This window comes from Aureococcus anophagefferens (genome assembly GCF_000186865.1).
Source record: "Aureococcus anophagefferens unplaced genomic scaffold AURANscaffold_6, whole genome shotgun sequence".
Lineage (NCBI taxonomy): Eukaryota > Pelagophyceae > Pelagomonadales > Pelagomonadaceae > Aureococcus > Aureococcus anophagefferens.
In genome coordinates, this window is record NW_008705566.1 from 2,443,537 (window position 1) to 2,455,241 (window position 11,705).

Consider the following 11,705-nt stretch of genomic DNA (forward strand, 5'->3'; position numbering starts at 1 on the left):
ACCGCCGGCGCCCGGGAGGCCGGGCGTCTTGTTCCACGGCCCGTCGATCGGGCGCGATCGGTGGCTCGTCGGCTCGCGCTGGACGCGCGGCGACCTGGAATGCGGCCGACTGACCGTGCCGCCGACTGCAGGCGCGTTCGCAGCGCAGACGCACATCGCTGCGAACGACGAGTACGTCGTGTACGCCACGGACGACAGCTACGCCAACGGCGACGACGGCGCGTATCCGCTGATCGTGCGGTCGACCAGGGGCCTGGGAGTGCGCGCCGTGCGCCATGGTTACGATGCGGGCTGGACCTTCGCGCTCTGGGGGGGTAACCTCGTCGCCCACGCCAGTCATACGGACGAGATAGAGGTGATGTCCGTCGACGAGCCGTCGCTGTCCAAGACTATCGACGTGGGGAATGCGGTGTGCTGTCTCGACGGGAGCGCGAGTTCGCTGCTCGTGAGGACGCACCGCGACGTTCAAGTGTGGATCAGGGTCGAGCACTCTGACGACCCCGCTGACTTCTCCATCGAGTTGCAGCACGACTACGACATTTATTCTCAACACCTCACGCGTGCAGCGCGATGGGCGCCGGAGTTAGCGACCGTCGACCCTGACGTGTTCATAGCGACGATGCAGGAGGCTGAGAACGGTCCATCGCGAATCCTTATCTTCGGCTGCAACCCCGACTGGCCCATAGTGCTGATAGCTCAGAGCGATCCGGTCGACTCGCCTCATCTGAGTTCGCGGTTTCCGTACGAGAGCATCGCGGTGTCGGGCGAGTACGTCGCAGCGGTGACCATGTTCAGTTCTTGGGGCACATTTAACGAGGATTTCGGTATCGAGCAAGGCGTGCTGCTTGCTCCGCGGATGCACGTGTTCAGCGGAAACGAAGACTTCGGACCGTGTCTGTGGGACCTCGCGGAGGACATTGAACCAAACCCTTACTTCAACGGCTCGCCTCGCATCGTCATCGTGGGCTCGCTCCTGCTCTCGTCGTCGCTGGGCGGCTTGGCCGTCTGCGCCTGGTGCCTCAAGTCCGGCACCTTTCTCTATCGATTTACCGGCTTCTTCGAGCACCCGCATGGCTATGCCGTCGCCGACGACGAAGTCATTACGAGCATGACGCTCAACGCGTCCAAGGATGCTCTCTTAATCGGCTGCTTCGGCGCGAACCATTTCGTGCTCGACGCGACCGGCGGAGCGCACCTGCGGCACACCGACGTCAATGCCGATCGCCAGCGCCAGCACGTGATCTCGCGCGTGCTCACGCGCCTCGGGGAGAAGAAGGGCCTGGGCGACGACGTCGTGCAGACGCACATCGCCGGCTGCCTCAAGTACAAGGACACCGTCTATCTATAAATAGGGTTCCGCCGGCGCGGCCTCCACGGGTCGCGGCGTCCCGCAGCTCGGGCAGCGGTCGCCCTTCGCGTCTCCGTAGGCCGCGCCGCAGTTGGAGCAGAATCGCACCGCGGACTGGCGCCTCGCGGGCGCGGCGGCGACGGCGGCGGCGGGGACGACGAGCGGGTCCGCGGCCTTGCACTCGTCGTCGACGGCGCGGGCCTCGACGGGCGACGCCTCGACGACGTCGTCGTCGACGACGAGGTCCGTGTGCTCGTGGGCGACGTCGTCGGCCGCGACGAGGTCCGCCGCGTGCGCCACGCTCGCGGTCGTGAGCTCGAGGGCCGCGGGCTCATCGTCCGGCCGGCCGCGCAGCGCGTCGGCGACGGCCTGGAGGCCCTTTTTGGAGGCGCGCCGCGCGCGCGACATGACGCCCTCCTCGGCCGCGACCTTGCGCGCGTACTTTGGACTCTCGATCTCGAGCACGACCCCTTCCGGCACGTCGTCGTCGTGCTTGGACTCCTCGAAGCTGCCGATCTCCTCCATGAAGAGGGGGGAGCTCCGGCGGCTGGCCGGGAGCGCGCGGCCGGGCCGTTTCCTCACCATCCGCCGCCGCGCCGCAAGGGCCGCGAGCAGCAGCAGCGCGCCGACGACGGCGACGATGATGTAGAGATTCGCGCTCGCGACGCCCGGGATCAGCTCGTCGTCGTCGGGGTCCCGGGGCACGCCCGACGGCGCGGGCGTGGGCGACGGCGACGGCGCGGCCGTCGAAGGAGCGGGTGACGGCGGGACCGAGGGTGACGGCGTCGGCGATCCTGAGGGTGCTGGCGACGGTGCGATCGACGGCGGCAGGGACGGCTCGGGCGACGGCGGCGTCGTGGGCAGATACGTCGGCGAAGAAGAAGGAACGACCGTCGGCGAGAGGCTGACGGACGGCGCCGCGCTCTCGCAGAGCTCCGCGTCGACCTCGCAGTCGTCGACGCATTCCCATCGGATGGCGTAGTCCTCATACCAAATAAACCATCCATAGTCGAAGCGCGTGCACTGGTCGTCGTCGTACGTCTGCTCGAGGTACCGGTCGTCGCAGCCGTCGTCCTCGAACATCTCGAGGGAGACCCGCGCCGAGTCCAGGCAGGCCACGCGCATGCTCCGCGCCTTGCCGTCCATGTAGAGGGCGACGCATTGGCCGTCGACGGCGAGCTGGGGATTGCTCATGCCGGTGATGCCGCTGTCGCCCCAGCTCATCGTCGACTCCTGGCAGCTGCCCCCGTTGAACCCGGTGAGCCGCACGCCCGCCTCGGCGGCCGCGGCGAGGAGGGCCAAGCGCCACATCGCGGGGGCTGCGTGTCACGGGCGCGCGGGGGGCTGCGTGTCACGGCGATGTTCCACGAATATTCCCGGACACATCGTTCGACAGCTCAGGTAGCTCTGTGGCGTTTCATAACAGCACGTTGACATTCAACTTAGTCCGAACCCGAGCTTCTCGTAGTCGAAGCGGCAGGCGTGGCCCGTGCTCGCGTGGGGGTCGCACCAGCCCTCGCCGTCGAAGAGGCGCGCGGCGATGTGGACGCCGCGCTGGTGGCAGCCGCGGCCCGCCGCGCACGCGGGCTGCCGCTCCATGCAGCCGTCGTCGCAGACGTCCAGCGCCTCGAGGGGGCACGTGCGGTCGTCGCGGGGCGTGAAGACCTTGACCCAGATCTGCCCCCCCGCGCGGACGCGCCGCAGGCAGAACTCGTGCATGCGCGCCGTCGGCACGCCGCGCGCTTTGACGGCGTTGAAGAGGTGGCGCTCGCCGGAGAGGCCGCTCTTGCCCCGGTCGTCCGCCGACGTGAAGTTCGCGACCGTGTCGATGCGCGGCAGGTAGACGTGGAGCATGGCCTCGCGCGCGCCGACGGCGAAGCGGTCGTTGAGGAGGAGGTCGTGCTGGATCGAGCACCCGAAGTGCGGCACGAAGAGCTTCGCGACGGGGCTTTTTTTGACGTAGGCGTAGACGTCGCCGGGCACGGACCGCGTGAAGATCGTGTCGACGCGCACGGACGCGACGACGTCGTAGCGCAGGTCGAGGGCGAGCTCGCGCGCCTCGATCAGACGCGCCGTCTCCTTGAGCGAGTGGAGCGCGCGGAACAGGTTCTGCAGCGACGCGCCGTGGTCCTTGTAGAGGTCGCGCTTCCGCTCCCGGCTCAGGCTGTGCCTCAGCCGGCCCAGCTTGACGTCGAGCACGTTCTGGTCCTCGAGCGCGTAGCGGCACGGCGCGAGCCGCGTCCACGCGAGCGGCGCCGGCAGCGCCTGCGCGCGCTCGTTCGTGCGGGCGTTGGTGATCTTCGCGACGACGTTGAGGTGGAGGAAGACGTCGACCGTGTAGGGCTCGGGACGGTGCGCGAGCAGCGGCGCGAGCATGAAGGTCTCGAAGTTGGCCATCGTCGAGTTGGAGCGCAGCAGCCCGAAGAGGGCGATGGCGATGCGCGTCGTCTTCTGCGGATCGTGCGGGAAGTTTTGCACGCCGCAGCGCGGGGCCGGCTCCCGCGCATTGCCGGCGGCTGCGCCGAGCAGCCACAGTAGCAGCCCGGCGCGACGCGCCGCCATCGCAGAGAGCAATTACTTCAGGGTAACTTCAAGTTATCCGTTGATGAAGTTGTAACAAAAAGATGGCAGCCCGCTTGTCGGACCCGCGCCTCGAGGCGGCGCACGAGTCGGCGCTGCTCATCCCGGCGACGGCGCAGTTCATCGAGCTGCTGGACCGCGTGCTCGGGGCCGCGGCGGCGGAGGTCTGCGCGCGCCACGACCAGCATCCCTACGTGCGCGCGTCCCTGGCCGTCGTCCTCGGCGGCCCGGCGGCGAAACGCCACCTCGCGCCGCCCATCGAGACCTGGCGCCTGCGGCCGCCGCACTCGACGCCGGACCAGCGCGCGGCGCTCCTCGCCGAGGCGCGCGAGCAGCTGCTGTCCGCGTTCGCGGCGTCGCTCGCCGCGGAGCCCGAGCACGCGGCCGCGCGGACGGCGCTCGGCGGCGCGCTGCGCGTGGCCTACCGGCGCCACCTGGGCCTCGGCGACGGCGACGCTGACGCCTGGGACGACGGCGACGCCGACGACGGCGACGCCGACGACGGCGACGCCGAGCGGCGCCGCGACGCGTTGGCGCACGCGCTCCTCGCGCTCGTCGACGGCAACGGCTTCCGCGAGACCTGGGGCAGCGGCGCGACGCGGGCGTCGGCGCCGAAGGTCCACACGCGGGACTACGGCGGCCCCGGGCCCCTCGAGGCGCTGGACCCCGCGGCCTTCGGCGACGACCCGACCGCGGCCGAGTCCGCGCGCGCGCTCGTCGCGTGCCGCGGCCGGTCCCTGCCCGGCGCGCTGCGGCGGCGGCTCTGGCGCCTGCGGCTCGGCGACCTGGACGGGGCGCGGGCGCGGCGCGTCGCCATGGACCTGGGCGAGGCCCGGCGGGCCCAGGGCCTCGACGGGCCGTCGCCCGTGAACGCGGCCGTCGCGGCCCTCGTGAAGCGCGCCCTCCCCGAGCCCTGGCGCCGGAGCCTCGGCGCCGACGCGGCGGCGCGCGTCGCCGACGCCGCGGCGCGCGCCCTCGAGGACCTCTACGCGCTCAACGGCGGCGGCGGCGTCGCGGCGCTGAGCAAGCGCGCGGCGGCCGCGGCCGTCGCCCTCGCGGCGCTGGGCGTCGCCCCGGGCGACGGGGCCGCCGACGCCCTGGCGCCCGACGAGCTCCTCCTGCTGCTCCACCGGGCGCTGGCGACGCTCGCGCCCGGCGGCGTCGGCGGCGGCGCCGCGGCCGCGGCCGAGGACGCGCTCGCGCACCTCGAGCGCGCGGACGCCGCCCTCGCGAGCCACCTGCGGGGGCTCGCCCACGGCGCGGCGGGCGCGACCGGCGCCGCGAACTTCCTGCGGCCCGTCGTCGACGAGTACCTCGCGCCGCTCCTGCCGCTCGACGCCGTCGCCTTCGTCTGGGACCACTGCCTCCTCGACGGCTGGCCCGCCGAGTTCCCCGTCTTCCTCGCCGACGTCCTGCGCCTCCTGCGGAACCAGCTCCTCGCCGCGGCCGACGAGCACGCGCTCCGCGTCGCGCTCATCGACGCGCCCGCGAAGGTCCGCACCTGCGACCTCCGCGACGCCTGGGCGCGGCGCCAGCGCCTCAACAGCCCGAGCAAGGCCGCGCGCCTCGGCGCGTCGGGCCGCCTCGGCCGCGACGCCGACGCGTCCTCGTCGGCGCTGCCGACCGCCGACGGTAACACCGGCTGAACCCGTCGACGATGCCGCCCGACTCGAACTCGCCGTTCTCGTCGCGGGGCTGCCGCGATCCACACGCGCCATGGGGAACAAGACCAGCGCGCTGGCCGAGGAGGTCGCCCACGTCCATCATGCGGAGGAGGAGGAGGAAGGGCTGAACACGCGGCTCATCTCCATCTTCATCTTTTTGCTCGTCCTGTTCACGCTCGCCGCGGAGACGGGCCTCGACGCGCTGCACGAGGCCCTGGGCGAGGCGTCGTCCGTGGGCAACCAGATCCTGTCCAAGGTGAAGAACGAGGTCATGCTCGTCGGCGTGCTGAGCCTGGGCCTGACGCTCGCGGAGGGCGTCTGGGACCTGCCGGAGGAGGCCGTCGAGAGCTTCGAGTGGGCGCACACGCTCCTCTTCGTCGCCGCGCTCGTGCTCGTGGGCTTCGCGGCGTCGCTCATCGAGGCCTGCGCGCGCATCTCGGCGCGCTACCACGCCACGGAGGGCATCTCGCTCACGTCGCTCATCCGGCGCAACGACAAGTACCTGAGGAAGGGCGGCGACGCGACGAAGTCGTGCGACGACGTCATCGTCGTGAGCCGGACGACCGTGTCCTGGTCCGAGGCGGCGCACTACGCGGCGCTGCGCCAGGACTTTTTTAACCGCATCGACCTGCCCATGGCCTTCGACTTCTCGCTCTACCTGGACGGCGCGCTCCGCGAGTTCATCGTCGAGCTCATGGAGGTCGGCGTCGCGAGCTGGGCGGCCGTGCTCTTGGTCGTCGCGCTCAACGAGGCGCGGATCGTGGTCTTCGACATCGAGAGCCTCGCCGCGCGCGTCGGCCTCGACGTCGGCGAGTCGGACGTGTTCCTCGCCGCGGGGTGGCTGCTCGTCGCGTGGTCCGCGTCGCTGCGGGGGCGGCTCGAGCAGGCGTGGACCCAGCTCCTGAAGAACATCAGCTGCGCCACGCCCAAGTGCCTCGGCGGCAAGCTGCGCAAGGCGCGGACCGCGCGGCTCCTCGCCGGCGGCGAGCGGAAGCGCGAGGAGAAACTGGAGGCGACGATCGAGAAGCGCGAGCGGCGCCGGTCGGAGGTGCCGACGGCGAACGAGCTCGAGTACGAGGAGGAGGTCGAGACGCTGGAGAAGGACGACGAGGACGACCCGCTGGGCGTCCACGAGCAGGAGGAGGAGGCGGAGCTCCGGACGATCCGCCGGTCCGCGTCCGTGACGCGCGACGTCGTCGCCAAGCTCTTGCACGAGGGCGCCGCGCCGCCGGCGGCCGACGCCGTGGGCACGCCGGCCTTCCGCGACGTCTTCCCGCGCGACTCGCCCCGGTTCTTCTCCGCGCTCGTCGGCGCGCTCATGCTCCTGAACTGCTTCTACGGCGCGCTGCTCGTGATGCGCTACGGCAAGCTCGCCTACGCCTTCGAGGCCGGGGGCACGTGCGCCGCCGGCGTCGTCGGCGGGTCCCGGGCCGCGCGCGCGGCCTACGTGCTGGCGACGGTCGCGCCGATCCCGCTCGTGCTCTCGGCGATCCGGAAGCTCGTCGCGACGGGGTCCTTCATCGCGTCCCTGGCCCACGAGTCCGAGGAGCTCGTCGACGAGGTCCTCGAGGAGTCGCTCAAGCGCGAGCACGACGTCCACGCGGTCCGCGTCGCTTTCCGCCTCGCGTTCGAGACGGCCGGCGGCGCGTCCGTCGACGACCTCCGCAAGGTCTTCGACACCTTCGACGTCGACAAGGACGGCGAGATCTCCAAGGAGGAGGCGGGGAAGCTCGTGCGCTGGATCCACGGCCACCGCCTGCCGCGCGAGCACTTCGACCGCATCTGGCGCGAGCTCAACAGCGACGAGGTCGGCGGCGTCGACTTCGGCGAGTTCACGACCTTCGTCGACCCGGCCTTCCACCGGCCCCTGCCCAAGTCCGTCGACTGCGGCCCGAAGCTCGACCTCGGCGCCGCGACGCCCGCGAAGTCGCCGCCGAAGCGCCACGACTCCCTCTTCGGCGCGCTGCCGAGCATGGCCGGCCTCTTCCCGGCCGAGGAAGGCGACGCGGCCGCGTCGTGAGGCGGGCGGGGTTTTATGTCGCGCGCGTCGGTCCCTAATTCACCTCTCCGAGCCTCCGTGAGCTCCACTTCAACTTCAATTTGCTGAGCATGTGAAAACACGCGAGATCGTCGTGCGGCACCGTGCTCACAGGCGCCTGTGGCACGGCGACGGCCGGGCCTACTCGCGCGTCGTCCCCTCGGCGGAGAGACACGACGCCGACTCGACGGCCGTCATCGTCAGGTTGCCGGTCTCGCCCATCTCCCGCTGCTGCTCGACGACGTCCAGCAAGATGGCACGTCGAGCGCCGCTGATGGCGTTCCTCTGGGTCGTCGCGCTGATGGCGCCGCGCGCGTCCTCCGACGGCGAGGCGCTGCCCCAGGCGGACGGCGCGCTGAAGGTCCTCATGGTATCCATCGGCCTCCACGGGCACGTGATCCCGCTCGTGCGGCTGGCCGAGGCGCTCGTGGGCCGCGGGCACGACGTGACCCTGGCGACGCACGACTCCGTCGAGGCGCGGCAGTGGGCGCGCGACGCCGGCGCGCGTCCGGCGTCCGGCCGCGCGCGCGCGCGCGCACGCTCCGCGCTCGACGTCCCCTCCCCCGGTCGCAGGCGCGCGGTTCGTGAGCGCGGGCCCGCTCGAGGCCGCGGACCGGCTGAGCCACGGCGGCCGCGACGACGCCGCGGACCGGTCCGCGGGCCTCATGGCCGCGGCGCTGCGGGGGTTCAACGCGAAGGCCGGCGGCGACGGCGCGCGGCGCGACGTTTCCGGCGGCGCGCGGAGCGGCGGGCCGCCGTCGCCCTGGGACCCCGGGTCCGGCGGCGGCGGGCCGCCCGGGGCGCCGCCCGAGGACGACGAGAGCGATTTTTTCTCCGCGGACCCGCTCGACGCGCGGCGGCTGCTGCACGCGACGCGCGTCGCGCGGCACGAGCACGCAAAGGCCGCCGGCGGCGACGCCCCCGACGAGGTTTTGGACCACGGCGCGGCGCACGCCGCCGCGGGCACGGCCGCCGTCTTCCGCAAGGCGAGCCGGCGGTCGTCGAAGCTCGCGGCGCTGACGTCGCTTGTCAACGAGCTCTATTTACCGCTCGCGCGGCCCGTCTACGAGGCGCTATTCCCTTATCTGGCGGGCGGCGAGTTGCCGGACGTGTTGGTGATGGACGCGGCGACGCTCGGGGCGCGGGATCTCGCCGACGCGTTCCGGCTGCCGCTCGTCGTGAACAGCCCGAGCCTGCTGCACACGTTCGGCGGCGGCAACGCGTCGCGTCTGCCCGCGTGGGGCACGGGCCACCCGAAGGACATGGCGTTGTGGCAGCGCGTCGTCAACCACGTGCTGCCGCGGTGCCTGGCGCTGGCGCTGACGCCGGCGCTGCTCGCGCTGAACCGCGAGCGGCTCGCGCTCGGCCTCCGGCCGCACCGGGGCCCCGACGACCTCGTGTCGTCCGCGATGCGCGTGCCGCGGAGCGGCGGGCTGGCGCTGGGGCGCCGGGGTGCCGCGTCCTACGTGGAAGGCGAGGGCGTCGGCACCTGCGAGCCGGGCGCGCCGGGCAACGCGACGGGCCGCGCGAGGGCGAGGTCCAGGGCAGCAAAAGAGAGCGAAATTCCCAACTTCAAAGCCTCATATCTCGGCCGTTTTCCACTCGTTTTGGCTGATTTTTGGACGAGCGATCATCTCTCGGAGCGGTCTCGAAGCGTGGATGCTTTTTCCGGAACGCGCGCGCGCGGAACACTCACGTTGAAGCGACGTTGAATCACTCTTTTGCTGCCCAGGCGAGGTCCGAGCTCACGCTCGTGAACACGGCCTTCGGGTTCGACCACGACCGGCCCGTGCCGGGGCGCGTCGTCCTCACGGGGCCGCTGCTGCCCGCGGCGCTGACGTCGGCGCAGACCCTCGACGACGCGCCGCCGGTCCGCGTGCCGACGCTCGTCGAGCGCTGGCTCCGGGGCGGCAACGCGACGGTGACGCCCGAGACGCACCGCACGCGCAAGGGGGCGAAGAAGCAGGCGCGCGCGGAGAAGAAGGCGCGGGACGTGGCCGACGACGACGGCGGTGATGAAGTTGGCGTCGTCTTCGTGTGCCTCGGGCGCATGCCGCGCGTCGAGCCGTGGCAGGCGCACGCGATCGTCCGGGGCCTGCAGCCGCCGGCGTCGGGGGGTTCGGGCGACGAGGGTGCCGGCGACTTGCTGGAGTGGCGCGTGCTCTGGGCGCTGCCGAGCGACCAGCGGTCGTCGCTGCCGCACGCGCTCCCGCCGAAGTTCCGCGTCAAGCTCCTCGGGCCGCTGTCGACCGTGGCGATCGTCGCCCAGCCGGACGTCAAGGTCGTCGTGAGCCACTGCGGCGCGGCGGCGGCCCAGGAGGCGCTCTACTTCGGCAAGCCGCTGCTCTGCGTGCCCTTCTTCGGCGACCAGCCGGACGTCGCGGCGCGCGTCCGCGACGCGGGCGCGGGCCTCGTCATCGACAAGCACGCGCTGAGCGACGCGCGCGTGCGCGACGCCGTCCGCGTGCTGCACGCCAACGAGTCCTTCCGCCTCCGCGCGCGGGGCGTCGCGGACGCGCTCCGCGCCGCGGGCGGCGTCGTCGCGGCCGCCGACGCGCTCGAGAAGTGGATCGGCGCCGCGCCGCGCGGCGGCGGCGCCTGCGGCGCGGGCGACGACTGCCCGGCGCCGCCGCCGCGCCGCTGCGGCGGCGAGGACGAGCCCGCCGAGCCCTGGCACCGCGAGGCGAACCTCGACGACTACGCGCTCGGCGTCGCGTTGCTCTGCCTCACGACCCTCGGCCTCACGACCTCCGCCAACTTCATCCTCGCCTACGCCCGCGCCTAGGCACCCCCGGGGACCCGCACCCCCGGAGCGCGCCCGCGCGCCTCTCTTCGTACATGCTGACGTCCTTCTCGCGGACTGCAACTTTACGGCTCCCGAGCTTGGTTGACCCTCTGGCGATCGCAGCTGATCAGCTGAGACGACCACCAGCGCGCTGCTGCGACCGCCGCTGCGACGCTGCGCTGCCGCAAAACCGCGCCGTACGCACCCTAAACGATGAGCGCCCTCGTCGAGGCCAACGACGACAACGTGTCGCTGGACGTGCACCACCTCGCGTCGACGATCAGCGTGCCCTACGAGGACCCCGGTGACCTCACGGCGCGGGCGGCGAGCGCGACGCAGGCGCTCATCGGGTCGCTCTTCGAGCTGCCGGCGACGCGGAGCTCCGTGGGCCCCATCGCGAAGCTGCCGCCCGCGACGACGGCGCTGCCGCGCGAGAAGCCCTGCCCGGAGAAGAAGGCCGAGACCAAGTGGGACAAGTTCGCCAAGGAGAAGGGCATCCAGAAGAAGAAGAAGGGCCGCATGGAGTGGGACGACGAGCGCGACAAGTGGGCGCCGACCTGGGGCTACGACCGCGCGGGGTCGGCGCTGGACGACGCGCCCATCGTCGAGGTCAAGGCCGGCGGCGACATCATGGCGGACCCCTGGGAGGCGAAGCGCGCGGCGAAGAAGGAGCGCGTCGCGAAGAACGAGGCGCAGCGGGAGAAGAACGAGCAGCGCGCGAAGCGCGCGCGCAACGGCGGCCGCGACGCCGACGGCGACCGCCTCGCGGCGCCGAAGGCGTCCGATCTCATCAAGGCCGCGGCCGCGCGCGCCAAGGCGGACCCGGACGCGCCCGAGGGCCTGCCCGTGGACATGACGCGGAAGACGCACAAGGGCGCCAAGGGCGTCGCGGGCGCGCTCGCGCGCGCGCAGCTCGCGACGGCGTCGCTCGGCAACTTCGACGCGATGCTCGACGGCGAGCAGGCGCGGCCGAGCGGCGAGGCCAAGGGCCGCAAGCGCAAGTTCAAGGCCGTCGCGGGGCCCGCGGGCGCCGACGCGGACCGCGGCATGGCCGTCATGCGCGACCTCGAGGCGCCGCGCGCCCAGAAGCCCAAGAAGGGCGCGAAGGAGGTCATGGACACGCACGACGGCGAGCTCCCCAACGGCCAGAGCTTCAAGCGCAAGAAGGGCCGCGCGGGCGCCGGCAAGATGAAGAAGGTCACCAAGGCGCGGGGGAAGTAGGCGGCGTAAGCGCGGCGTGCCTATCTCTCGAGACCTGCCGGGCCCAGAGCTCTCTGGGCGTGCACAAAC

At 72.3% G+C, this 11,705-nt stretch overlaps 2 protein-coding genes across 2 annotated transcripts; one reads left to right on the plus strand and one right to left on the minus strand.

The window, feature by feature from the left end:
* Positions 1-1,342: 1,342 nt before the first annotated feature.
* On the minus strand, positions 1,343-3,202 carry AURANDRAFT_63301 (hypothetical protein; the record flags this gene model as incomplete). The annotated part of the gene is made up of 2 exons (XM_009037473.1): positions 1,343-2,667; positions 2,791-3,202. The coding sequence occupies 2 exons, from the start codon at positions 3,200-3,202 to the stop codon at positions 1,343-1,345; spliced, it is 1,737 nt and encodes a 578-aa protein (XP_009035721.1).
* A 7,426-nt stretch (positions 3,203-10,628) lies between these two features.
* On the plus strand, positions 10,629-11,024 carry AURANDRAFT_24700 (hypothetical protein; the record flags this gene model as incomplete). The annotated part of the gene is made up of 1 exon (XM_009037413.1): positions 10,629-11,024. A coding segment is annotated over one exon (396 nt), but the record flags the coding sequence as incomplete, so codon positions are not given.
* Between the last annotated feature and the right edge of the window lie 681 nt (positions 11,025-11,705).